General features: G+C 38.7%; 1 protein-coding gene across 9 annotated transcripts; it reads right to left on the reverse strand.

The window, feature by feature from the left end:
* Positions 1-172: 172 nt before the first annotated feature.
* ctnnd1 (catenin (cadherin-associated protein), delta 1) lies at positions 173-26632 on the reverse strand. Of its 9 annotated transcripts, none has more exons than XM_052547213.1 (21): positions 26353-26632; positions 15051-15202; positions 12674-12745; positions 12080-12205; positions 11709-11989; positions 11352-11627; positions 11021-11276; positions 10460-10682; positions 9262-9454; positions 8455-8572; positions 7866-8019; positions 7437-7454; positions 6305-6370; positions 6058-6185; positions 5074-5224; positions 4753-4948; positions 4458-4648; positions 4314-4361; positions 3629-3711; positions 3250-3355; positions 173-1940 (listed from the first exon to the last, which is right to left on the reverse strand). In XM_052547213.1, exons 2-20 carry the CDS (start codon positions 15195-15197, stop codon positions 3296-3298), a joined length of 2787 nt encoding a protein of 928 aa, XP_052403173.1. In that variant the 5' UTR covers positions 15198-15202; positions 26353-26632; the 3' UTR covers positions 173-1940; positions 3250-3295. The 9 variants fall into 9 exon arrangements, with proteins under 9 accessions (XP_052403173.1, XP_052403174.1, XP_052403182.1 ...); XM_052547214.1 differs by lacking the exon at positions 26353-26632 and adding an exon at positions 26068-26335; XM_052547222.1 differs by lacking the exon at positions 15051-15202 and having other exon boundaries at positions 26353-26631.
* Between the last annotated feature and the right edge of the window lie 1271 nt (positions 26633-27903).

The raw sequence follows: 27903 nt of genomic DNA on the forward strand, positions 1-27903 counted from the left end.
AAAAAAATCATTCTTTTATTTAAAAAAACAGTATTGCTAAGTTACATTTTCAATCCATGAGAGAAAGGTGCAACAGTTAAGACCAAAGGTAAAGTGTTGAAATATAGGAATTATGAATCAAGATCCACATGTTAGTGTTGCAGAAACATGTCAACAGACAGTACGACACAAATAGTTTTTCCTTTCGTCTTTAATTAAAAGATATAAACCGTAAATGCATTTATTTAAAAAATAAAACTGATTGCATATGCATTCACCCACAACACCCCCGAAAACAACATCAGCCCAAATCATAAAATATAGAAAAGAAAAAGCAACAGAACAAAAACCAAGAAGAAAACGAAATAATTAAAATTAACAAATATTCTCTGGTATATATAGTAAAATGTGCTTTTTTATCCATCTTCTTATCTCATCAAGCTAGAATCCAAATCTAGCTAAATCCTGCCTCAAAGAGATGCAATTTTCTTGTAATTAAAAGATTTCTTTATCTGCCTCCCTCAACACTGATCAATCGATTGATTCCTCAAACTTGTGAACAACCTCCTGTATCAAGACTCGGACTTCTGGCTCACATCCACTCAGTCAACAGCCAACCTTTCCTTTACTGACTCGAGCGTCTCGAAGGATTGGCCTGCGGATTGGCAGACAGGGAATTAAAAAGGAATAAAAAAAAATAAAAAATAAAAAACCATCCATTGCCCCTGGTTCCAAAGTTTCCATTCAGTAAATATCTACAACAGACTTACTGTGCATTTTTAATTATGCAGTCTAAGAAACAAGCACTGTACTTACGGATGTCAGAAAAAAAAAAAAAAAATGCATATACATCCTCAAATGTACACTCGTTCACACTCTACACAGACAGGCACTGAAACCAAACGTCCCTGTTCACCGCTCAACACAAACGACGCGCTGAGCAAGTGAGGCACTCCAAGTACGCAGAGTGGATTTGTGGGACACGGTCATATTTACACATTCATTTACATTCAGACAGATCCAAGACCAGGGCTACCATTTGTCTCTGAGTTAAAGGCTTTTTTTTACCTTCTCTTTTGTGGTCATTTAATTGTCCTTCTAAATTAATAGTGAGGAACTCTCGAGTTCCCACACAGAAGCTAATCGTTGTCAGTGACCATTTTAAAAGACAAAACAAAGGGGGGGGGGGGGGGATATCATCCCAAATCAGCTTTCCCACTCTGGAATTCTTTGCAGATTTGACAGCTGAATGAACACAATTATACTTGCCTACCGCTAGAGAACTTTCTTGAATGCTACTGGTTTAAAAAACAAACAACAACAAAAACAGATCTCCCAATCAAATATCCCTCTGCATCTTTTGTGATGCTTCATCAACATGTGCACAACCACTTCCTAGAGACCCAACACTCCACGAGACCACAGATGGATAACTTAAGGAGAATTGGTGGTCATCTAGTGCTTTCAGAAAATGACAAAAAATAAGCCTCATGCCCGTTGCAATTTATCAACAAGACACAAAACTTACCGAAAAACTCTATATACATTATTTTCTGCAGGCTGCATATGAATGATGCAATTTGGCATTACCTTTTTATCAATGTGAACCACAAAGCAGGATGAAGCAAAATAATCAAAACACCAATGCTGTACTATACTAATGTTCTAATAGATGCAGAAGCAAAAAATAAAAAGGAAATGATTCATAAAGCTAAATAGAGCTTGTAGTCCCTAGTGTTTCCATTATTTGACATAAAAAGAGTCTGTTTGACGTAGTGGCTGTTCTCAATCACATTGATCTCAATGAAAGCAGGAGAGTGTCAACTTGAGAATGGAGTAAACTACAGAAGGGTCGTTGCAATTAGTGGCTATGGTCCCGTAAGTGATGAGATCAGAGGCTCAGCAGGGACAGTAGGCAGGAGGAGGAAACTCACGGCGGGTGATGCACACGATCAGTTTTTCTGTGGACAGAAACAGGATGAGACGTGAAGGTCAGATGTGGTACTTACTCGCTTACATTGATAAAAAAGGAAAATGATTCAGTAATGTGTCATCAGAGAGCGGAGATGGGAATTTGTGTGCATAACACAATTCACATCAGCCATTTTATGTGCCAAAGTGATGACGGATACAACCACTGAAACATCAGTCATGTGACCAGAGTGGACACATGAGAGGAAGAGATCAGTGTTGGGGAGTAACTAAAGTAGCAACACTACTAATGGAACGTGACATTGCCTGAACTGTTTTCTGAACATATTTTTTATTTAATGTACTTTTCAGTCATTTGTTTCAGCACCAGATTAATTAGAGCTCTAATGAAATCAATACAATAATACATTTTAAAAAACAAACAAAAAAAAAACAGGTGAAATATTGACTATTCAGTATTTTTTCTTTAGTTGTTCATTGCAAATTTGTTTAAAGCAGATTAAATTGCACAAAAAGCTGATCAATTGTAAAATTTAAATTAAATAGTAAATTAATTTGAATTTAAAGCTGTCATCCCATTAGATATCCTTGTTTTTGCACCAGATAAATGGCTCCAACTGAAAAAAAGAAACTTACAATTGGAGTCCATTTTACCTCGACTTTAGTAGTTAAATATTTCACAAAATAAATAATAATTATATATAAGTATTATTTATTTTGTGAAATATATATATATATATATATATATATATACACACACACACACATTTTTATTAGTGCTGTCAAAGGATTAATCATTATTAAATCACATCCAAAATAAGTTGTTTACATAATGTGTACTGTGTATATTTATTATGTATATACAAATACACACATTATTAAATATTTTGAAAATATTTATATTCATATAATTTATATTATATATAAAGAAAAATCTTAAATACATACATGTGTTCAATTGTTTGTTTTTGTTCAACGTAAACCGGTCTTCCTATTTTACATTTTTATTTTTGTATGAGATAATTATGGCCCCAGTAGTAAAAATTAAGTTCTAAAAATCCATTACGATAAATTCATTCATTTTAATAAACAGCTTGCATACCTAACTGCATTTCAGTAGTTGTAGCTTAATTCAACTACTGTGAAACTAAAGCTTTCCAATTTTAAAGAAGCTTCCCCAACACTGGACGAGATTTACAGAAATTAGTGAAAACCATTTCCACTCAAGTTAAGAATAACAAAATACAGTTAATGAGGGTCAGAACCACAAATACACTGAGCAGCACACATACACTTAAATATCCACATGAAGGCCATGCAGAAGGTGGACACACATACCATGCGTGCTCATGCACTGAGTGGGGGGGGGGGGAGGGGGAGTGGCCTAACCATCATAAGAGTCCAACAGAGGCAAAGAGCCCCGCCTCTCCCCATACATTCCTCCCTGAGAGTCAAAGAGAAAGAGAGAGAGAGGATAAAAGAAAGGGAAAGGCATTGAAGAGGTGAGTGATAATGGAAGGAGAGAGGTGTGTGAAAGAGTTAGTTGAGGCGAGACCCCTCCTAGTATTATTAGTGAAATCACAGCAGGTTAATAACAGGTTTCAGGTTGTGTAGTTGTGAGTTTTGGGATGTCTGGTGTGCTGAATTGCTTGTGAGGGAAGTTTGGTGAGAACAAGTTTGATGTGTGGGTGGATGTTCCCTTGCAGGGGTGTGTTACCTGAGGTGCCTCTCTGTCGGAGCGATCCAGAGTGTCATCTAAAGTGTTTCTCCGTCCTCTCTGGTCTATTGTAGAGTAAGCATCTGGCATCACAGATAAAAAGCATTCAGAGTTGGGGAAATACTTTTTTCCCCCCTCAAGAAAGTCACACTTGTATTCAGCAAAAGTGATAATCTGTAACACTATAAGTGTGTTTACTATTTCTTTTTTTTCCAAAAATGATGTTAAAAACAGCATATTAGAATGATTTCTGAAGGATCACGTGACAATGAAAACCTAATCCACCGGTGGAAAAAGTGGCAAAAATGTCATTTTTGACACTGTATATAACCATTAGGTGCGTCCCAGATCCTGTACTTATGCACTATTCGATGATGTTTTTAGTTTAAATGGTGCGAGTAGTGCATTCACACTGAAAATTCCAAAAAGAAAAAAAGTGCACTCTAAACAAGCGGATGGTGCACTTAAATAACCGCAAAAATGAAGTGTGGAATGTTGGACACTTCATGCACTCATCTGTCACAGCTTTAATTATGTAGCGAAGGTGGAGGGGCTAACAAACTCTAATTATGAATGACAAAACAATCTTATATAATTCATGCACTACATGGTTGAGTACATAGTGCATAGTGTGTCATTTGGGAAGCAGCTACAATCTATGAGAATACAGTATGTGTTTTTTTACCTGGTCCCATGTCATTAAGAGGAATCATGTCTCGGTCCTGTTTGCCCCCTAACAAAGAGACCCAAACAAAGTCAGATCACAAAAACACATGTTTGTTGCATTAACACACTAAAGAGCATTCAGCAGGAATCTGTTGTGTCTTACCCCGGTCTATTAGCGGCAGGGTGCTGTCCTCGTATCCTCCATTGCTGCGGGTGTTGTTAGGAGGGTTAAGGTTCACCATGAAGTCTGTTTTCTTCCAGCCATCTTTCTCCAGCGTGCGGCGGAGATCTTTGAAGCCCCACACGATCTGCAGCACCTGCCCAGCGCCACGCACCTCCCGATCTGAACGGTTGCTATAAGGGAAAGCGGAGGATTGGCATTTGCAGTTAAATACTTGTTCCTCTTCAGGTTTCTCCAATGTGACCAGACAGTTTAAAAAAAAATCACTTATACATACCCGTCTTTGTTGATGAGCACCAGTCTCTCGATGCCCTGGGAGCTGCGCAGGGTTTTGGCCGCATCCACGCTGGAGCCGACCACCTCCGCCATAGTGCTGAGAACAGACACCACCGTCTCCTCCGAGAGCGCGCGCGCAGGCTGACTCTGACCACCGCCTGGCAGATTGGCCACCAAGTTAGGCACAGCATGCTTCCCTACACAGAGAGAGGAAGAGGGGAAAATACACTGGGATTCGTTCACTGGGACTGTACAAATTTGGCTTTTTAAATATGAACAACACTGAATGGACATGAACACGTTTGCATGTTTGCTCACATACCTAGCAGATCACGGTTGCGAGCATCAATGGCCAGGTTTCTCAAGGCTCCGGACATGGCTCGGACCACACGGTCGTTCCCATGAGACAACAGCTCGGTCATCATCGGCAGGCCATGCTCCTGTCTAACCACTGCTCTGATGTACCTCCCATACTGAAGAGAGAAGGACAGAAGGACAGTATTATGAAACTGTCAGATTTTTCCTCCCTCATGACAAGTATTAAATTTAATAATAACAACAACAAAAAAATACTTTAACTCTTTTAATTGAATGTTTTTCAAATTTAATAAACGTTGTTACGTGGTCATATGGCATAGTTAAATCACCCTTGGGATGTGTGACAACCAATCAGTATCAATAAATAAATGTGGCATATTTATTGTAAAAGAGGTCAAATGATACTTTCGTTTACGTATTTTTCGGACTATAAGTCGCACCTGAGTATAAGTCGCATTTATTTAGAAACCAGAGAAAACATTACCGTCTACAGCCGCGAAAGGGCGCTATATGTCTTCAGTGTAGACTACAGGAGCACTGAGCAGCATAGAGTGCCCTCTCGCGACTGTAGACGGTAATGTTTTCTCTTGGTTCAGGTCTCTTAGTTCATTTCTCTTGGATCATGTCAAATTAGTTTTGATAAATAAGTCGCACCTGACTATAAGTTGCAGGACCAGCCAAACTATGAAAAAAGTGCGACTTATAGTCCGGAAAATACAGTACTTTTCTCCCCACTGATGTAGGTCATATTTTATTCAGTGGCACAATAAACAAAAAAAGCTACAGAAGTTCAAAACTAAATTGTTTTTACAGCCCAGCTTCCATAAATGCTTGTACTTCTATATTAAAGAGTTCAAGTTGCATTAGGTTTTCATAGTAAATCAAGCTTTTAATTACATAATAAAAATATGGCTCCTTTAATGATGAATAAGTCTAATACGGTATCATATCTTCATACAAAAATCTATTCAAAGTGACAATAACTCACAGTCCAGCGGCCTGCACACAGGTTCTGCACGGCCCCCGCCGCCGCTTCCAGAACCGAGGGGTTCTTGCTCTCTTTCAGGAGAGAAGTGTACACACGCACCACCTCTGGCTGGAACAGCAGCTCATAACCTACAAAACACAATCGGTCCGCTTTACTTCATCTATTATTTAACTACAATACGAAGGAAAACTAAACAAAGCATTAAAAGCATTAAAGCATTCAGAGCGAAACAAGACTGTCATTGTACCTTTGGCTGGTGTGCTTCTCTTTGGAATGTCAATAGTATCTGATGTTCCATCATCCTCTTTTTTTCCTGAACAAAGCAGACGGCATGAGCCACAAGTGAAATAGAGTAGTGACACATGAAGTGGCACAGAAATCTTATCTGCTGTTTAATGGTTGTGATGTCATTTGTGATTTAAGAGGACAAAGACTTCTTCAGACACAGTTATGGCAGAGGCTATGTTTATTCCCCGAGGAAAACCCCATGTGCTTTAATGCCTGTGACTTAAAGCCCCAGTATACTTCAAGCGAAGTCACAGAATAAACTGATCTGATGTCATTTCAAATAAAATTAGCCTAAAACAAAGTCCATTCTGAGCTTGAAACGGCTTTGCTAAAGCAAACTTTCCATTATGAAGTCCACCACAATGACTAGTGAACACCTATGAATGACCATTCGACTTCATAGAGAGGTGACAGAGTGCAAGTTTAAAAGAATCAGACAATTCTCTTTTAATAGGTCTATATGATTAAAGATTAACAATCATTTAAGGTTTATAAAGAATGGAGTTATCAGAAGTGCTGCGTTCTGGCATCCTCTGGTGGCTACTAGTGAAATGTTATAACTACAGAAAACATTTTTACAGAGCAGTCACACAAAAATCATATCTAAACGATTTTGATGACATTTCCTAGTTGTCCAAGAACAGATTTGTAAACTCATGCTAAAGATTTATTGTCTATGATATGTCTGGATACCTACTAGGCTTTAAAACGGAGCCCTAGACTTTAGTGTCCAGCGACATAATCTGATACTTGTAAATGATTCCACGTCTACTTCCTTCAGATCAATAAAAACCTTATTTGTGTGACTGGTCCCCTTAAAATGCCTTCTACTTTACCAAAGTAGTCCAGCTCATAAAACGAATTTGAAATGGGATATATATATAAAAATTAAAAAAATATATTATTTTGCCTTAAAACACTTGAGTTTCCCACTTCAGATGCATTTTCTGAACTTTGACCTGTAAATGTGTTAATGATGGGTTACAGTGAGATGAAAAAATGTGATTCCCATGAAAGCAAAGCAAAGCCTTTTTACTCCCTCCAAAAAAAAAAGGAAAGAAAATAAAAAATAAAAAGAGAGTAAAGCTTACCTTTGGAAAACCACTCGTCTGTTACAGGATAAAAAGACGTACGGATTGAAAGCAGAAGAGACAGATACAGAAGAAAATGAGAGGAAAGGACTGTTTTGGCATAAAAAAAAAAAAAAAAACTGCAATAGTGCCCCAGCCACCATACAATTATTCAGCAACAAACCCACAAAGCACATACTCGTGTGAAAGTCATGCACGTCGCATCTCCTTCGTGTGTAAACAAACTTGATCTGGCACATATCAAATTTACAAGCTTAACACACTTTAAAGGGTGTCCTATGATTAAGACAAGGAATAGACCTGGCCTCTTGGTTTGGTTTACACAACAGATCATGCACTAGAATGCAAAGATAGCAAGTTAACTTCTCTTCATTGGTGACGACCCACAGCCAGTGCCTGTGTTTTTCTTTAAATGAATCAGACACGCACCTTTGCCCTTTCGGGAGCTGAAGCAGCCGCCCTTTTGGGCAGGGGCGGGGCCTTGATTGACAGGAGCCGTCTCCTGATAGCGCTCGCAGCCTGGTATCTCCCGATGCACCTGATAGGACAGATTCCTCAGGAGACACACACTGTTCTCAATCAGCTGCACAAAGACATAATAAACATGATTAAATATTAGATACCGTGTAAGAGAATGAAACAGGACAGCTACCAATGCAAAATTTTGTTCTAATATATAAAATCATTGAAGACTTATTCTATTAACTAAAGAGTAATATATGAAGTATGTAATATATAAGTATATGAGTTTAATAGCAAAATAAATATTATATATATATTAATAAAGGTCAAACACCCCCCCTCCCAAAAAAAAAAAAAACACTAGCTCTAAATAACCCTTCCCTGACCCAAATTATAACACCGCATCAATATGCAATAATAAAATTGACCAACAATGCTTTGTTCCCCCTTTGCTCTTCCCTAAAACGCTCTACTTATGTGCTTCCCCATCATAAAAAGAGTAGTGCGCACTAAAGTACAGCTTTCAAATCCCGGAAGGTCAAAGTCCAGTTGTTACCTTGTTGTCCACATCTTTACAGTTGATCTGTGACTGGACGATGTACATGAGCGAGTCGACCAGTCCAGTGCACTCCCTCAGCTTCCTCCTGGCCTCGCTTCGCTCCGAGCTCACATTCCTGAGAGCAAAACGTCATGCGACTAATTAGGACACAGCCGGTTTAATGTTTGGTGAAGTTTGGCATGCACAGAACATTTTAGCTCCAGGACATCACCTAAAACATATTAACCGAGTGTATACACAGATGGCATCTGAAAAGCTGAACGGTGAGGGTTATAAAAAGGCAAGACACCGTTAGCTCTACTTAAACGTAATCACGGTGTAAAACCATTCCTCCGACTGCTTTCTAAAAACAGGCGAGTAGGAGAAGTGAAGGACACTCTCAAAGAGAAGCACTCAAGGGAAATAAGTGGACTCAAAGATCACATTTCTCTCTTTTGTCCAAACTTGGTCCTGATTCTTTCACAACCTCAGAGGTTCCTGATCGCAAACACAATTCAAGAGCATTTCCTTTGCACTTCACTCCTTTCTTCAACATAAAATGCAGTTTCCTCACACACACACACACACACACAAACTTTCTTGACAGGAATTCTTTAGCAGCACTGAGGCACACCCCTCCTCCCTTTAACCTCTTTCATTAATCTGAATCATAAAACTGTCCCTCCTCAATGCATCCTAACACTTTCCTCCGCCTCTCTCTCTGACTTAACTACTCTTGATTCTCAGGCTGAAAAAATTAGCATTTGAATTAGCTCTCAGCCACTTTGGATAAAAGTGTTTGGCGAATGCATGAATGTAACGCACCTTAAGCAGCCGGTGGTGTTGGTGAGTGCCGTCTCCCACTCCAAGTGTCTGGGTTTGCAGCTCTCCTCTCCCCCCTCGTTCCCCCTCTCCCAGCCCGAGTGAGGAACCATCACCTCGTCGGACAGGGCATGCAGCGCATGGTCAACGATCTCCATCTTTACAGAGTCGTGAGACGACAGGTTCCACAGCGTGCCTGATAGAGAACGAGCCATCAGTCAATACAAGATGTAAGCGACAAACTGTCTTGTGCTTGAATCACCTGAAATAGGACGGTGACATCAAAATGGAAATTGACAGAACATGAGTCTCTAATGCTTTATTTGATCAGAAATAAAGTGAAAAAGCAATATTTTGCAATATTACAGCTTTTAAATAGCCCTTCTATATTAAATATTTTAAATCAATTTATTCCTGCCATTACTCCAGTCTTTAGTGTCAGATAATCGTTCAGAAATCACTCTAATATGCTGATTTGGTGCTCAAGAAATAGTTCTTAGTATTTGCTTAATATGTCAAAACAATGATAATTATATTTTACCAGAATTGTATGATTAAGTTCTGAAACAGAAATCTTCCATAATCTTAAAAAGGTAAACGTGTTTACTGTGACTGTTCGATCAATGTAATGAACTTAAAAAAAAAAAAAAAATTCAATTCAATTCAAATATTAAATAAAATTCAAAGTGTATTAAAAACAGCCAAAAGAAGTAAAGTTGAAATACACACATTTTCTAAATGCATGTTATTGATATTAAATGTAAATGATCAATCCATGCATCTTTTGTTTTTTCCTTTGAGCTCGTAATTTTTTTAATCAAAAGGTTAGATTTGTATCCGATGACGTTTTACTGCATTCAAATCTGCCTCCAGCCAATCAACAAATAATGGATAAGTCCCCGTCCTACATTTTTCCTTTTTGGTAAAAAAAAAATGGATTTGTTGCTAACCCCGGACGTGACCGTTGTCATGTCATGCTGAAACTAGTCTGTCTACACTGGATGTGGCAAAGTAAGCATTGAAAAATATTTGTTGCTAACAAGGCAGCAGTTTACTGACTGGGATTTGTTGTGTCGTATCCATTGTAGATAGCATCACTGATTATAATGATAATCACGCTACACCACGCCATTCACATCCGTTGTGGAGACGGTGCAAGTTGGTTTCATTGTGACTTTACTAGCATAAAAACCGTTTGTACCCGTTATGGTGTCGGTAAGGTCCTGATCTCTCGTCTTCCTCAGTAGCCGCACCAGCGCGGGAATTCCATCACAGTTCTTGATGGCTATCTTGTTATCTGGATCTCGTCCGTATGAGATGTTCTTGAGTGCTCCACATGCTGCGTAATGCACCTCCTTCTTTGGGTTATCCAGCATGGACACGAGGGCAGGGATCCCCTTCAGTCGTCTTACTTCTGACTTCACCTGCAAAGACAGAGAGGAAAGACTGAGGGCATGGAATCTGCACAGACACCATGTAATCTGGGTGACTTTTCATAAATATTAAGCAGAACAACCTTTCAACAATTCTGCTCAAGAAACTTTACGGAATTCTGAAGGATCATGTGACACTAAAAATTGAAGTAATGACTGATGAAAATTCAACTTTGCTTTATAGGAATAAGTGACATTTTAAAACAACAATACTGTTTTTTTTTTTTTTTTTTTTTATAAAAAAAAAAACTGACCCCAACTTTTGAACAGTACTGGATTTGAAGTTTAATATACATTTGTCCCAGCACCTTGTGTACATTCATACTAACCTTATCGTTCTTAAAAGTGAGATGTTGTAAGTACGCTGCAGCGTTGCTTTTGACAGGGTCCAGGCGGTAGTTGAGCATAGCGATGACTTCAGGAAGCTCCGGCTGCCTCCAAGCTGTGGGGGCGGGGCCTTTACGCAGAGTGCTGTCCAATGATGCCATGCTGCCTCTCTCTCCCTGAGCCAGCGGAGCTCCTCCTCCCCAATAATACATATCACCAGCTCCACTCATATCACCATCCAATGTGCCCTCATATGACCTACACAAAACCAACAGAGGTTCAAGCTGACTCACTTTTTTTTTGCCCTTCTCCAGTCAAAATAAATACACTTACCCTGTCCGGCGTGGAGGTGGTGCGTGATGTGCATGTGCCAACCGGGGCATTGTGCTGTAATGCATGGCTGGTCCCATGCCATAATCAGGTTCGTCGTATCCCAGGCTCCTCTGATCATCCTCCAGGCCGTATGGCTCTGGTACAAATCGCTGAATGCCAGAGATCTCCATAGCACTGCCCATACGTCCTACCTGGGGCTGGGCTGTGTACGGGTCCAACTGCGGCCGGCTGTGGGTGCGATACGCAGAGTCCAGCGTGCGATAGGCATCCACGGGCCTAAAGAGAAAGAACCAGGTAAATTCATTAGTAAATCCACAATGCTCACACTCACACAATGCAAACGCAACAGGCACAGACCTGTAGCGGTCATCCATTCGTGTTCCTCGGCTGAGACTGGTGTAGGCTTCAGAATGAGGGTAGCTGCGCAAATCCTCATAGCCTGGTGGTCCATAGTGGTAGTTACGGGGGACAGTAGCGGTGGGGTAGTCCATGGGGCCAACCGGTGGCCTGTACACACGGTCCATTGGGGTATTACAACTTGGCATCCCAGTGACTGAACCAGTGCCATCAAGAGAAAGTGTGTCGGAGACTGAGGGAATGACTGTTCGTGTGGTAGTCGTCTTTGTGACCTTCTTTACCTGATAAGAGAAAGCACCATCATTATCCTTCCAAAGACAAGTGGTCACACTTGACAAAATATTGTCAGTTTAATCAGATTGCACACTTACTGTAGTCTCAGTGCGACGTGTGGTGCCATCATCACTGGTTTCAACTGAAATAATTGGCATCGACTCACGGGGGTCCTCCTCCACTGTGACCGACTCAACAATATGACCAGGGTCCAACATCCTGTACTGTAGCACAGACGCATTAACAAAGAACAATAGTGAGCATAAGGCAAGAACAGGAAGTGTGTACACTCACGCAAACACACCATCTGGAGAATTCGCTGGTGGACGGTAATGACAACACAACAACAAGTTAGTGCAGAAACAGAAGAATTAAGTGTGAAAGTATGCGCAGGAGTACATTTCACGTACACTGACACACAGGGTTCAACAACAGAGACCAGAGCTGTTTTACAAACCATAAAACAGATGAACAAGAAAGCATTTGAATTTACCCAGTGTACATATACCTTTTTTTTCCTGAATAAAAATAACTACCGTAACTAATCATTATTTAGTCCTATATTTTATAATAATACAACCATCTTAATTATATTTCATTTTTGTGAAATTATTATTAGCAGTAGTAGTATTCATATTATTAATCTAGTTGCACAATTGGAACAAAGAATCCATTGAGGACACCAAACTAACCTGAGTCCCGTTTATGTATCCGTCGCTTAATTTGAGCCGTTCTAACTCTGCATCACCAGTGACACGGCCGTTCTAAAGAGAGAGAGAGAGAAAAATTACAACAGCCCGAAACAACAACGAAAAAGAGATGCTGTCAATGTGGCCAGTGATCATGTCAGTGAATATCCAGAGAGACCACACATTGTAGCAGGACCTCTGATTAAATATCTTAACAAATAAACATTTTCTTATGAAGGTTCATGCAAAGGACGCATAGGGATGAACAACACTTAGAACAAATGACTTAGGTTAATGAGTCCATTGCATAAGAGAAACATGACAAAGTTGCAGGAATGGATGATGGATGAATAAATGACTGCCAGGAATGAGAAGGGGGTTGACTGCTACTAGATAATATTACTCATGCTTTTACATGACAATGGCATGCAGCACCATTCACACTTCTCTACACACAAACCAGGGGATATGGGCTGTTGTACTGTTCCCAGTCCACAGAGGGAGCCGTGAAAGTAGATGGTAATCTTAGCTGACAGGCGGGCTTGTGGAAACCTGTCAGCAGGTAGGAACGGAGCCTGCTCAGCATGTTAAAATCTACACAACTATGTCAACAGAGAGCAGATACATATGATGGCGGCATTCCAAGCACTGCTGACCAGCTTATCTTTACATACATGTCTGTCTCTGCATGTTAAAGTGTGCTAGAGGAATAAATGGAAAAGATTTATGAAAGAAAAAAAAATTTTAATCACCAATTTAAGCCGTATGGTACTTTTATGTGATGATAATACCTAGATCTCAATCTTTCTGTAGTTCTCAGTATCATTCACATTTGTGGTGAATTCAACAATGTGGAGCATCAAAATGTGTTGCACAAGCGTCGAATGGTGGTTCTCTTGGACATCTGAGAGTTATGACAGATGGAAAGCTTTTTAATTAAAATCAAATTAAAACTACTGAAGTGGTGGCTAGAATGTTTGGACTGTATTTATGGTGCTTTATGTTAATTTCTATTAAGTCTTTATTAGTAAATAATATCAAGTCCCTATTTGTTATTATAAATTGAATTAACACAAAGTGCAACCTAGACATCCTGCAAAAGATCATGTTGCACGTAAGAAAATAAGCCGTAAGATAACGGTCTTATTAAAATAACGGTGTTATTAAAAGTATAGTTTACCCAAATATGAAAATTGTCATTTACTCTCCCTCATGTCATTCCAAACCTATGAGTTTTTTTTTCTTATGTTGAACTATGATCAGCTATCATTTTGAGTGATTGAAAAAGCAGGAAAAAATGAAATGAAAATCCTAAATTTAGAAATGTTGGCAATTGAAATGATAAATCAACAAAAACTCACAACTGACTGAAGTTATACAAAAATACTTAAATGACAAGCACATAAATTGCTCAAACTAAAATGGAAATGAAAAAAAGGCAAATTCAAAACATTATTAAATACTACATTATTATATAAATGACACTAAAACAACAGTTATTTTACACTGAGAGAGTATAAATGACAGAATATAAATTTTGGTGAAGTACTGCCAATTTTGAGAGATTATGTTTGTCTGATGTATCTGAGTGCCAAGAGAAGCAAAAGTTGTCTATGCATCTATCTAGCCATGAATAAAACCTTCAGATCTTTTGAAATCACACACCCAGTCGACGCCCTCGAAGGAGGGGCAGTTCCTAAGTAGAATCCCGCAACCAATCAGAGAAATCTTCTAGTCTGAAGTAAACTGAGATTAAGACGATACTTGACATGTTCGCATTGAGCAATTGCCACCATAAAGATAGAGCTTTCTGACATCCTTTACACACAAGGGAGACTCATCTCACTAAACCGGTTCGTTATCTCTCCACTCACAGGCATCAGAGGAAGGGGGTTTTGGTGTTGAGAAAGTTTCAGTGATATCTGAGACGTTCACCATGAGGACAGTGAGTAAACGAGGGAAATTCCTCTTCGCTGAAGAATTCTCATACCGCTAAGTTAAACAGAAAGGTTACGGACACATGTACAGACATGCGTTTGTGTGACATTCACAAAAAAATAAAATAAAATGGTTATGTGGTAAACAAATTGGCGACATGAGGAAACATGCAAGGGAAGTGTGACTTTAAAACAAAGTATTCTGTGATGCCATAAACCGCAGAATGAAGCAGACGGCTGCGCTTTATGACGAGAAAGGGCGGGTGGTGAATGATGACAAGAGGGAAGGATGCAAAAAGTGGGTTCTGGTGACATTAGACACAACGGTGAAGGATGGGTTAATCGCCATGCTCCTTGAGGTGCCAACATTGGTGCAGAGTGGTGCAGCATGGGTGATGATGCGGAGAACCCTGCTGCTGCGTGATTGGCTGGGAAGGCGTTACCTGCAGGGTGGGGAGGGGGCGGGGTAGGGTACCGGAGGGCCCCACGCTCCTCCTCTCCTCCTCCAGAGCTCGAGTCAGACGCTCGAACTGCATCTCCTGCTCTCGCACAGAGGCCAGGAGAGATGCGGCATTCTCACACTGCTCCATACACACTGAGAGAAAGAGGACAGGGTTACACACTCGCACACACCATGAGACTCATGACACACGTGCCCCGAAACACACACACACAAACCATGCGCTCCACGCAGACACAAATACACCACATAAGGAGGAGAACGCAACGTGACCCATGCGGCAAGCTAAATCGAGATACGGTAACTCTGAGAGACGGAAAAGAAATGTGAGAGATAGAGAGAACATGACAGACAGAAAATAAGAACCGTGAAGAGACGGGTGCTAACAAAGCGCTTCAGACGCAGACGTGATCACGCTGCCACCGCTGAGTGACAACACACAGAGGAAACCAGAATGGTTTACAGCTCGCAGATAGGAGAGTGATTCAGACGCTGTGTGAGAAGAGATTGTGTCGAGGCAGGAACGACGAGTGCAGACACAACAAGTAATGAGCCAAGGTCGGTTCAAATCAAAAGCAGCTCAACGAAACCGTACTGCAGCTAAAGAAACGGTCCGTTCTGCTGTGCTGGCCTTTCTGGAGGCCATTTCACTGTCTGACAACTGGAAACAAACTCTGTGTTTTAATGCTTAGGCATTTTCTAAATAGCACTGCAGCAGTAGCACGGTACTGTCAGCAAGACATGTATAAACAATGACATTGAATAATAGATTTGTTAAATGATAAAAATCTTCAAATGTATAAACACAGATAAAATTAAATAAAGCTAAACTAAAGCTAACTAAAACACAAAACAAATCGTGGTATTGTTGTCATAAAGACTCATTTGTAACTATATGGTCACTGCAACTAGTGTTGTCAAAAGACCCAGTACTTTGGTACCATGTCTGTACTAAAAAAATTAAAATGTCACGGTAGCAGGTTTCTTTAAGTACCGGCGATACGGAGTACCCGGTCAACCCGGTTCTTGACGCATACAGCGCTATGATTTCCGCGAAGCAGAAAACGCGGACGGAATCTCAAAATCCAGTCATGAAAATTAAACTCACATTTTAATAGGGATGCACTGGTTGACCGGCCATAAATCGGAACCGGCCGATTTTTGTTATTTTTTTTCGGCGCCTCGCATGCACAGACTACATTGTAATCTTTCGCTATGTCATTTGTGTGGAAAAGTATTTCGAAATCTGTGCGCAGGACACCGTTCAGCGCTGGAAATTGAGCTTCATGTCTGAGGCACAGATACCAGGAAGCGAACAGCAGTTGCTGTACTGGCCCACAAATAAGAGAGCCCCTTCCCCGCACCCTGAACATGAGTAGACCGTGAAGAGAGGTTCAGCTCAAGTTCTCATGTGTTGGATGAGAAACGAAACGGACTAAACTGTGACAAAACTGAGATTTTTGATATTTCATTTTTTTTTTTTATCGTTTTATAAAATGAATGTTTCATTCATCCAATTTATATTTTTTAGATTGAGACAATAAGTTATTTATTTTTCATTGGCTCAAGTAAAAAAAAAACATATTTATAGATCATTACCCAATTTTTATTTTTAATTTTATTTTTTTTTGGATGAATGAAACACTTTGCATCTTTGTTTTATTCGCATCAACATTATTTGATTTTAAAATTTTGTAATGTATTTATATAGCATACTTTTATTTAGTCTCACTGGTAAAGACCATTTTTTTTTAATTAAAACCAAATTTAAAAACTTAAATACTGAATGCTGATTAAGAAACCTCTTATTGAATGTGTGTTGCTTGTGTTGTTTGGACTGTAGAACTATGAAGTTGTTGCCTTTTAATTTCACATGATTACAGTTAATCTTTTAATTTAAGGCCAGTTCAATGTAGTTTCAACCCAATTAAAAAACAAAAGCTAAATGCTGATGTCTGTACCAAAAATGTTATGTTACAGGTCAAAGAAATTAAGTGCTATACACACACACACACACACACAAAACAGTATTTTAGTACTTTACAGGCAGTATCTGCTCACTGCATTTTTACCCTGGTTTTAAAATAAGACTCTAATTAACTAACAACTACAGTGAAGTTTATAAAACAGCTGGAGATGTTACTGTGAAGGCTCAGAGATCTTTTATTATAATTCGCTGTTAAACATAGAAGCTCCAGTGTTAGATGTGAAACATATCAAGATATCAGTAGTGTAGTGTATAAATAACTGCTTCTGTGAGTTCAGGCTGCATTTGCTCGTTAGCACCACTGATCTGGGTGGGGTGCAAACGCTGCGTGTGAACGGCAGGTGGTAAAAAAACACCACCACCTCTGGAGCCCTCATCTGAGCCCTGATAACAGCACAGTGACATGCTCTGAAATATGACTGATGTCATCTATGGGAAGCTGAGTCAATTTGATTCAGGTCAAGAGAAGTTTAAAAGGTTCCCTGGAAGAGCTACAAAGAGGGCACGGCAGCTTTACACAATCTATATAACTTACACAAAAGGGAAGATAGAGAACCAAAGAACCATTTCTGATCATAACTGAACTATTTTTTTTTGTTTTATTACGGTTAAGCCAAAGTGAAAGAGAAACAAGGCTTTACCTGTACCTGCCCTTGTTCGGGAATCATTACTACGATATAATTTCAAAAGATAACAAAAACATAACTTGGGCACATACATCAATGGGCCAAATGTAAAAACAAAATTCCAAACCTGTGACAAAACAAGCGATAAATAAAACTGGAAATCCAAATTCCCCTAGAAATCACCTGCATGCAAGAACAACCACATTACTATGTTTCCAGGAATAATTCATTCAAAGAAAAGTCAACATTTACTCACTCATTCTCATGCCATGACTAGTCTATAAGTGATATCTGGTAGTAGTCAACTAATATGAGCTTTTTAATTGCCAATGCTGATATCTGAGTGTAAATTAATAATATAATATATAAGAGGCATATATTGTTCACCCTGCTATACATTTTATAATTTATTTGTAAATTTTTTGTAATAAATGCATAATTTCTGCAATTAAAAGATTTTAGTAAATATAAGAAATAAATTAAAGGATCAATATGAAACAATTTGAACTTTTAATTATTTAACCCTATTATAATATTTTTCACAAACTGTTAAATTATGAATAAAATTAATTGTAACCAGCAGCTCACTCAGTAATCGGATAAATTTGTGAACACTGGAAATCATATTTTCCTAAATAAATACAAATAATAAAACACGTAACAATTATTATTATTTTTTTTTAAGTGAATATGTCATGGATCTATGACATGAATAACTTGAAATCAAGGATTTAAAGTTGCTTAATCGACTCAACTCTCTTGTCTGTATCCAACTCACGCACTTTGCATCCTTCACATATCATAAAAAAGAAAGATAAACTAAGCTTGAATATGTGAACGCACAAAAGAAAAGCTTTAACTTCTGGAAAGATTATCCATGAATGTGTCTTTATGCCTATTGTGCAACATTGGTCCACTCACTGGAGCCTTTAGGATGCAAACAATCCAACATCTTTTCTGTGCAATATGATATTTAATAAGGCTTAAATTTTGTTTGTACTGTCTTTGTATTGTATTGTTAAAAAGCAAACTGTTTATCACTGACTGTACTCCAGAAGAGGCTTAACTTTGCACTATTGCCTTGTTTGTATTGGTTTGTGTAATGTATTATATAGTAATAACACTTTTGCTCTATTAAAGAGGTTTAAGTAACATGAGACTGCACTGTTAGGGTTGCTCAACATTCACTATCCTTGTATAGTGACAATAAAGAATCTTGAATAATAAACTTAAGTTTTAGCCTAAAATATACGGCTTGAAAAGACTTCAGAACATGTGGTTAAATACTGACAGTTTTAATGGCTGCATATAAAACTGAACTATAACGCATGACTCATACGGATCATTTTAAGGTACTTTCAGTTGTTTTAGGAACTTGATCGCTTTTGATCACTTTATGCTTTGTTGGATGGAAAAGAACAGCATGGACATTCTTCAAAATGCACACAAGAACTATCATCGAATGTATATTTTCAGGTGAAAAAGGTATTTAAAACAAATAAAATCACAAGATTCCTAACAGCTAGTCAAAGCACTCCCAAACAGTGGTCTTTAACTAAATACGGACTCGAAGACCTAAAACAATCAATCTGGGCTTTGACTCTTTATCTACAGCTCTGCAGGGATCGAAACTTCCCAACATCTGTAACAAAGCCACTGCATAAAGCACAAACTCAACTGAGATTTCTAGACATGCACAAAACTACCGTGCATGTCAGAAACTATTTTAAGGAGACCACAAAAGCACAACAATCCAAGAGCGAAAAAGAATCCCGAAAAACAAACAGCGGCTATCATGAGAGCAGGACTGAAATGGAAGCATACAAGAGTCCAGGCCAAAATGTACAAAACGGCAGCATAGGAAAAGCTCCGCCCCCCGAGTGCTGTGGCCACTGAAGATTCAAGAAGCGAACTCAACCCGCAACCAGCTCAGGAAATATTTGCAGCTGTCTGCCTGGTGGTTAACAGAACAATAGGAAATGTGTGTCCACTACAGAGAATCAGTTGAGAGGGGGACAGCAGCGGGGTGTGCATATGCCGTGGTGATTTTAGTTTGCCGGGGGGGTGTGGGTGTGATGATCGCATTGTCCTTGAAAACACAGATGCAGCAGTCAGTTTCATCTAGGACTGAAACTGTTTTCCACCTCTCTTCGACTTCCCTCCCCACAAAGCAAACAGACTCTCGTAGAAAGCGAGGAATGAACACACACACACACACACACACATTCCAGCTTGTATTGTGGCATGTCAGATCCTGTCTCAGCTCCTCTGGCCGCTCGAAAATAACTGGGAAAAAAAAAAAAAAACACTTCTCTTCCTTTCTCCTTATATGTCGCTCTTTCTCTGCATTCCCTATGACATATGTCCTCATTCTTTCCCTAAGCCTCTGATTGAAGAGTGTGTAACCAATGACTCATTCACATCTCAGACCGTTTCTGGCTAATGCATGCATCATCCAGACAACAAAGACTTCTGATACACTTTTCACAAAGTTGAACACAGAGGGGAGCGTCTTAATTCTAATGGGAACTCTCTGGGAATACTTCATTCTGATTGGTTGATGGCAATAGTCTGTGGTTAAACATTATTGTGCTTGTGTTAGTTGCGCATCTCTCATTCCGCTCTGTGGGCTCTTCGACCATTATAATTTAATCTTAAACCATTATTTTACGTCCATTAGTTTGTTTATTTAATAAGTAGTTTGTATTACGTGCAGTAATGTACAGAGAATTAGTCGTTACTGGAAAATAAACCCCATTCAGGATGATAGAAGGATATGGGTTGTGCTTTATTTCACTATGATGACCAGCTGGAACTGCATTAGTACCAACTAGACACTCATCCCACGAGACGAGGAACGAGACTGGGTTCACGAGGACGAGACAACATTTTTTTTTTTTTTTTTAGGAATCCTCAGTGATGAAATATATAGGGAAAAATGGTATTTTATTCAACTGAAAAACACAAAATGCAAAAAATGTAGTTGCATTTTGAAATCAATTTGTACTTTATGAAATTAAACTTCTATTTTAATGAATTATATGCAGAAATAACATGAGAGCTGCAAGATCGTAACAGACATAGCTGAATCGCTGTCATTCAGGAATAAGATCACGTGGGTGTTTGATTTGAGATCGCCATCTTTAAATGATTAATCTTGCAGCTCTAATGTAAACACTGCAAATTGTTTTGCGAGACAAATCGGATCTAGTCACATCCCTCGTACCAACGTAACTTTGTTTTTGAGAAATATTATTAAACAAAACATACGCTTGTAAAGAATGATTTTCGAAGTTGTAAATAAAACATTGTTAAAGTACATTTTTCAATCCGTTTAAACTTGATGTTTAAAACAAAGCCATTTCTTTGTAATAAGTTGCACTAGAATTTGTTCAAGTGTTCTATCATAGAATAAAACATTTTCAAACATAAATCAACAGAGAAGTGGCGTATCACAAAATCGAGTTATGACATTTATTAAAAAGGTCAAAAATAGTTAAAGGAAACATTTATGGATGAATTGTTCACAATAAGCTTGTTAAGAAAACTGATATGGTGCATTTCCATTTCATGCTGCAACTCCACAACTGTAATGACACATACAAGTGACACCTTGCAGACAAGAAGCTATAAAACCATGGTGTGCGGGTGTGATTGTGGTTCACAACCAGAGCTTCGACTGTGTCTGAAACAGAAGGCAGCTTCCTTTGCTGACTAGTCAATCAATGACTTCACAGACAGCAGTTTTTGTAAAAAGGTAGCTAGAATAAGGAAACCAGTCTTCTAAACTATAGACCAAAGAGATGGACTTCTAGCACTAAAATGCTACACAACAAGTGAGCTGAAATCAATTCAAATCAAACATGAATAATGAAAGAAATCAAAAAGTAATAAATATCTTAAATATTTATTTATGATTATATTCTGTCTAATATAAATACACATCAGTGAGATGAAGGCTTCCAAGCAGACAGGATGTTACACATTTGTAAGCTGCATTTTTCGAGTTTCAGACACAGCCTATTTGCTTTACAAATAGGCCTCCACAGGACGCTACCAGCGAAAGATCTCATCTTCTAAGGAGAAAACTGTCATGGGACGACTCCCTAAATAGGTCTGACCTAGAACACCCTGAAACTTGGGCAAGAATCATATAAAACATGGATTAACACCACAGGTACACTATATCTGCAGAGCTCAGCGTGCTGAAGTATGTGTCAAAAACCCAGCATAACTGGCACAAAAAAAACACATCTGGTCAAATGCCAGTCCATATTAAGAAAGCGTGATTCATAATGCACCAAAACCCCACCGAGACTGCCCTGAGCTCTGGCGGGATTACAGAGAAAGTGCCCTGTGTGACATCATCAACGCATCATCAAAACCACTTGACTTTAGAAGCCTCATGACAGACGGAGGTAGGGATGGCGAAATTAGACATAAGCCTGAGTCATTTCATTTGCAGGTGCTTAACCATTTGCATCCTTTAATGGGATAGCAGAGGTATTAGACAGCTAAGCCACTAAGAATCCAGACTCTAAACACCTTTGGGTTGAGATAACACTTACAGCGAGATACAATATAACAGGACACAGTTTAAACATTAAGGGCAAGAAAATTTATCTTGCTGTTTAACAGACTGCAACTGCAGCAGGCGGTCAAATATGATCATCATATGCACGTGGGAGGCAATGCAGACAACAGCTGCTGACTTCTGCTCCAAATATGTGGTTTATGGGAAGAAAAACATTATGTGGACTATAATGTGCCTTCATATAGAGAGACTCTGAGACAATGTCAATACAGGTGTCCAAGTAGGAAAACACTTTAAGACCTTAATCAGGGTAGAGTCATATTAAATTTTTGATCGCAACAAAAACAAGGCTGCGAGAGACAAAAGTACGGCATGTTCAATGGATTTTACAACAGTAAAATTGATCCGACCGAAATAAAAAAGCTGCATTAAAAAGTTGAGTTTGAAAGGGAGTCATGAAAACTAAGTGATCTTGGATTCTTCTGCCACTGTCAAGACTGTAAGTCTATCCCTCACAATCTGGCTTTCATCCGCGTTAAACTCAATATGGCGTCTAACCTGACTAAGGTGTATAGCATTTGTAGTGCTATCTCGCCACACATCATGCATGCTTCTGGGTTCCCGCTGACTCAGGCAATGCTGTGCAATGTAAAGAGCAACACCATCAGCACTGGCTCGTCTTCAGTCTAATGCTCAGTGAACTTTGGTACACACAGAGCCATCTGATCCACAATCAGTCATGCGCTTTAACCCACTCCAACTGCAACTCCAACCCACATTTGATGTATGTTAAAGCCTCAAAGCATTTGGGAAGTATCTACTGACCTTTTCTGCACAGACACATGAATTAGTCTTTATAAATTATAGCCTTTACTTCTCATTCAGTCAGAACGCAGAGACCAGGAAACTGGTGCTGGTGACGTAATGCTTTTCAAACATCAACCTGAGGCCGTTACTGCAGGTACAAGGTAACAAGGAGGGGCAGACCTTCCTGTCTTCCTGTAATGAATGACGTTGCCTGGAATTTGAAAACCTAAAGTATAGTGTTGTAACCACTGAGGAAAAGAGAAGGGTGTGCTTTTTTTAAACCATGCTTGGAAGAACTATTACTAGCTCAGTTTCTCTCCACAAAGTTCTTTCCTTTGGAAGAACTGCAATAGAACAAGTGGTTATACTTTTTGGGGGGGCCAAATTGCTTTAACAGAGACATAAATGATACATTGGGCTATTTCTGATAAAAATGGAAAAGTATTATCTTATGAACAATTTATGAGTACATAGGATTTCCCTATACATTTGGAAGAATAACTTATTAAAGCAAGCCCCTCAACTCCTATACAACTAGATAGTCAGCAACTCTTTAGCAGTTATCACTTCCAAACTGGGTTAGATGAGATAAAAAACACATTTTTCAAAAACAAAACTTTTTTGGAAACTTCTGTTGCCTGTAATATGTTAAAGACCAGCTGGCTGGTTCTCTACATTAAAATCAGATAAGAGGTCCCAAGCAAGATTTAACCCGTCAGTTCTTTAATCGCCATTTAATCTTCCACTGACATCCCATAATACGGCCATCAATTAGTATCCCTCATGTTATTTCAAACCTATATGACTTGGAATATAAAAATATATTTTTAGAAATGCTTCAGTGTTTTGTACAATGAATATCAATGGTCACCAACATTATTAAAAAAAAAATGTTTGCAGGAGAAACAAATCCATAAAGGTTTGGAAGGCCACAGGGGTGTCTAAATGATGACAGAATTCACATTTTTGGGTGAAACATTCCTTCAAGCAAAAAAGGTTGTAGCATATCGTTCATAGAGTCACTGTTCAAGCATGCAGCGAAGTGCCTTTTTGCTTGATTGTTACTACATAATAAATGTGAGAAAACATTCAAAAACCTACCAATCTAATAAATCAAAAGTCTTGATCTGTCATTTGTCATTTTAACTTCATAAACAAATAAACAAAACAAAAAAGTATACACTTACTTAATGCCCAAGGTCCCAAATGTTCTTTTTAAAGTCCAGATTTGATCTTTTATATGTTAAAAATGTTCCGCCTTTTATTCTACTACTAATAAATTATTATTATTATTATTATTATCATCATCTTTGCATGGTGCTACTCTGATTTATTTTTACAGTAATGCACGCTACAATTTACCACTATTATTTTGCACCGGTATGCTATGTTAACTGTATCCTGCATACATGTTAGTAAGAAATAATTAAACCGTTTTTAAAAACAGTGCTGTGTCCTTCCGCGTTTGAAAGACACACCCTGCTGTTAACATTAGAGCCGGTCATTACCGCGGTCAGACTATTTGGTTACCAGTCCTCAAAGACACACCTCCTCTCGCAGTTTTTGACTCATTCTTCACTAATTCAGTTAGTAACGGGAGGATCGAGCTTCCTCTATGGGTGGGGGGCGTCTTAAATCGGGCGAGTGTACACACGCACCGGTCTTTACAGGTCAAGGTAAGAGAGGAAGTAAAGTCCCAAACATTCCTGCTTTGAGCCCTTTGGTTTCTGCTAAGGGTCTGATCATGAGCGAGCAGCACTGACGGGTCGAGAAGTAAATCACACACACGCACTCAGTGTAACCTGCTGCTTCACAGGGGTTGTGTGTAAATGAGAGTCACTGTTAACACACACACACACACACACACTGGACCGCGCCTTCCCCTTCCCCCACCCACACACTAAAATACTAACTCAACAGGTTCCCAAACTTTTCTTCGCAATGATCATTGACTATATTCCGATTCCGAACTGACCGAATCTTGCCCTCTTCTGGGAAAAAAAGTAGTCAAAGTCAAGCAAGCCTGAGGAACACAGCGCACCTGTGAAGCTCAGTTCAGGTGAGCCGTAGTGGCCAATGCGATATACTACATAAACATGTGACTCCTGACCCAATACACATCTGAAACACCAATCCATTCATCCTCATTTGAAAAATGGCGTTATTTTGATTTCAGTTAAATCCACTAGTTTATTAAGAGCCACTTCAATTTTTTTTTAATACCAAAACTAATTGGATACCATATTTTCCAACTTTTTTTCCCTATTCTCCATAAACAGTGCTTCAAATAACTTCCGCAAACTCAGGTGTGTTCACGGGCCTTGCCCTGTTTGACTTCACTGCAGTGAACAGTTCCTCACTGACATTTATTCACCAACAGATGCATTACCTACAGTATAAATTCACATATCAAAAAAATAATTGCGATGACACCTACAATTACATCAAAATAAATTACAGTCTCGAGAATAAGAAAAAAAAAAAAAAACAGGCGGAACATTCCCACTGAGGAATATAAACCATTAAAATCGACACATTATTAGATGTGAGGCACTGACGCCAATCTAAATGTAAATCAGCTTCTGGAATAATTCGGTGGAATTATGTCTTGAATATAAACATTATTAATACAATAGCACGGTCAGGTTTACGTATGCACATTAAATAAAAGAGTTCCCAAAACCCAGAACTTTATCCGCTCTATTTATCCTGAATATCGGTTAAGGGAAAACAGCAGAACCCTCCGCTCCCAGTTATTCTCTCACAAAGCCAGCATTACAGAACAAAGCAAAGACAACGCACTCGATTTACAGACGAACTTTGAGGAATTTCAGGGACGCAAGCTCCCTCCGTCCCAAAGATCCTCCTCACGCTCGTGCCATTTCGATTAGCACGGCGGCTAACCCCACTAGCCTGCTAACATGGAAAGCTGGCTAACTTTGTTCTAACATTAACGTTACTCCTCAATTACGAGGCCAAACAGGGCAAACCAGAAGACAACAAAGAGAGCTATCAGAACAAACAGAAGAGTTTCCATTGAGTCTACCTTTGTTTATGGTTTCGTTAAAGTCCCGATGTGAGGTCGTGGCCTATCGAAACGGGCTTCTCTATGGCCAGTTTCAGATTTTCCAAGCGGTAGGAACTGATTGTAATTCCAAACGTTTGCTGTTCTATATTTGGGCGTTTCAGCCCCACGTTACGCCAGACGCATCTGCCCTATATTATGAGTTCGCTTCCTAAAGACCGGCCTGTAACGCGTTTCTTCCGACGAAGCAAAACAAAGAAGAAACCTGAGATTGAACAGATTTAAGGAGTCTTTTTAAAAACCCACCAATCTATCTGGCTCCCCTTGTTCACTCCTCTCTGTGCTCGTCGTCCCACCGTAGAGCGTCTGACCCCTCCCCCGTGGAGCAGGAGTTCAGCTCACCGACACTCACACCGATTTGGGCGGGCACACGGAGCACTTTTCAATATGCAAGCGAAAGAAAACAATCGCAAGATCACGCTGCAGAGTTGCTCTTTCGATGTAAACGCACTTAAACGCAGTCATTCGTCGTCGTGTGAAGGATCAGACTGCGCTGTAGATGATATGCCGCGAAACGACGACTTTTCGCTGCACCTGTGAACCTGCGATACTTCGTCACGGATTGACTGGAAATCTGAGCTGAGAGAATTCCACCAAAATGGAATCGTTTATTAGGAACAAAGAGAATATATACATATACAAATAAACATAAAAAGGCAAAAAAAAGAATGCACTACACTTTTCTCACATAATTCATTCATATTTATTAAAACACTCTTTTGTTTATTAATTATATTTTGTATTATTCGATCAAACTTCTATTTATTTATTTATTCCAGTTTTTTGCCTATGTGTTAAGTCCCTATTTTTCATATATAGACAGTTATTTATCTTAGTTTTTTATTTTATTTCTTCGTTTATTTAGTTAAAGTTCATTTCATAATTCTGTATGATGATATGAAAATCAAATGAAACTTTTTAGGGTTCCCCATTTAATGTGCTCAGATTGTCAGCTTGTGGTTCTCCAACGGGTTCAACCATTGTAAATATTTCCTAAATTGTCTTTTTAATTTGTACCCTGCTTGAGCAATATAGAAAACAATACAAAAAAAAATGTTTTTCAAAAAAATAAAAATAAAATATCAGTCATTATCAATAAGAGGTAAGATAATATGCTGGCTAACTATTTAACCTGATTTCAGATTTTGAATTCATTATTCTTTTAAGAAGCCATCCCATTAATTTTCAATATGAACTATGAGGAATATGAGATTTGAGGTTGGTTGATTTACAGTTTTGAGTTTAGTGGAGATTCTATTTATTCAGTATGATGAGAATCTTGGTGGACTTGTTATCACTACACAGAACTGACATTGCATTCAAAACATATGAATTATTAATGCTGTGGTCCATCTCAGTTTGCATTTCATTTGCTCAGAAGACTTCCTGAGGTCACCAGATGGATATGTCACTTTTCAAATAGATTTTATAATTACAGTAAATAACAACAAGAACTAACCTTAAACAGTGATATTGGTAATGAAAGGTTATCTGTCATTTTTTGCCATGTCAGACAGAACAATTAAAGATAACTAAATAAATAGATAATTCTGACAATATCACACAGTAACTAATTAAAGAGATAGACATCAGTAATTTATGGACTTTTAACTCAGTAATTTATAGACTTGCTATTGGTGTCAATATTAGTGATCCAAATCTAAAAGTTCAAATGTTATCTATATTACTTCCATAACAACCAACTCATTTCTATATTTATCACTTGATGATCTGTCACTGGTGGGTCAATGAAGCATCAGTCATAATGTCATCTGAACCTTTCAGCGTGGGATATTA

Source organism: Carassius gibelio, chromosome B1, assembly GCF_023724105.1.
Source record: "Carassius gibelio isolate Cgi1373 ecotype wild population from Czech Republic chromosome B1, carGib1.2-hapl.c, whole genome shotgun sequence".
NCBI lineage: Eukaryota > Metazoa > Chordata > Actinopteri > Cypriniformes > Cyprinidae > Carassius > Carassius gibelio.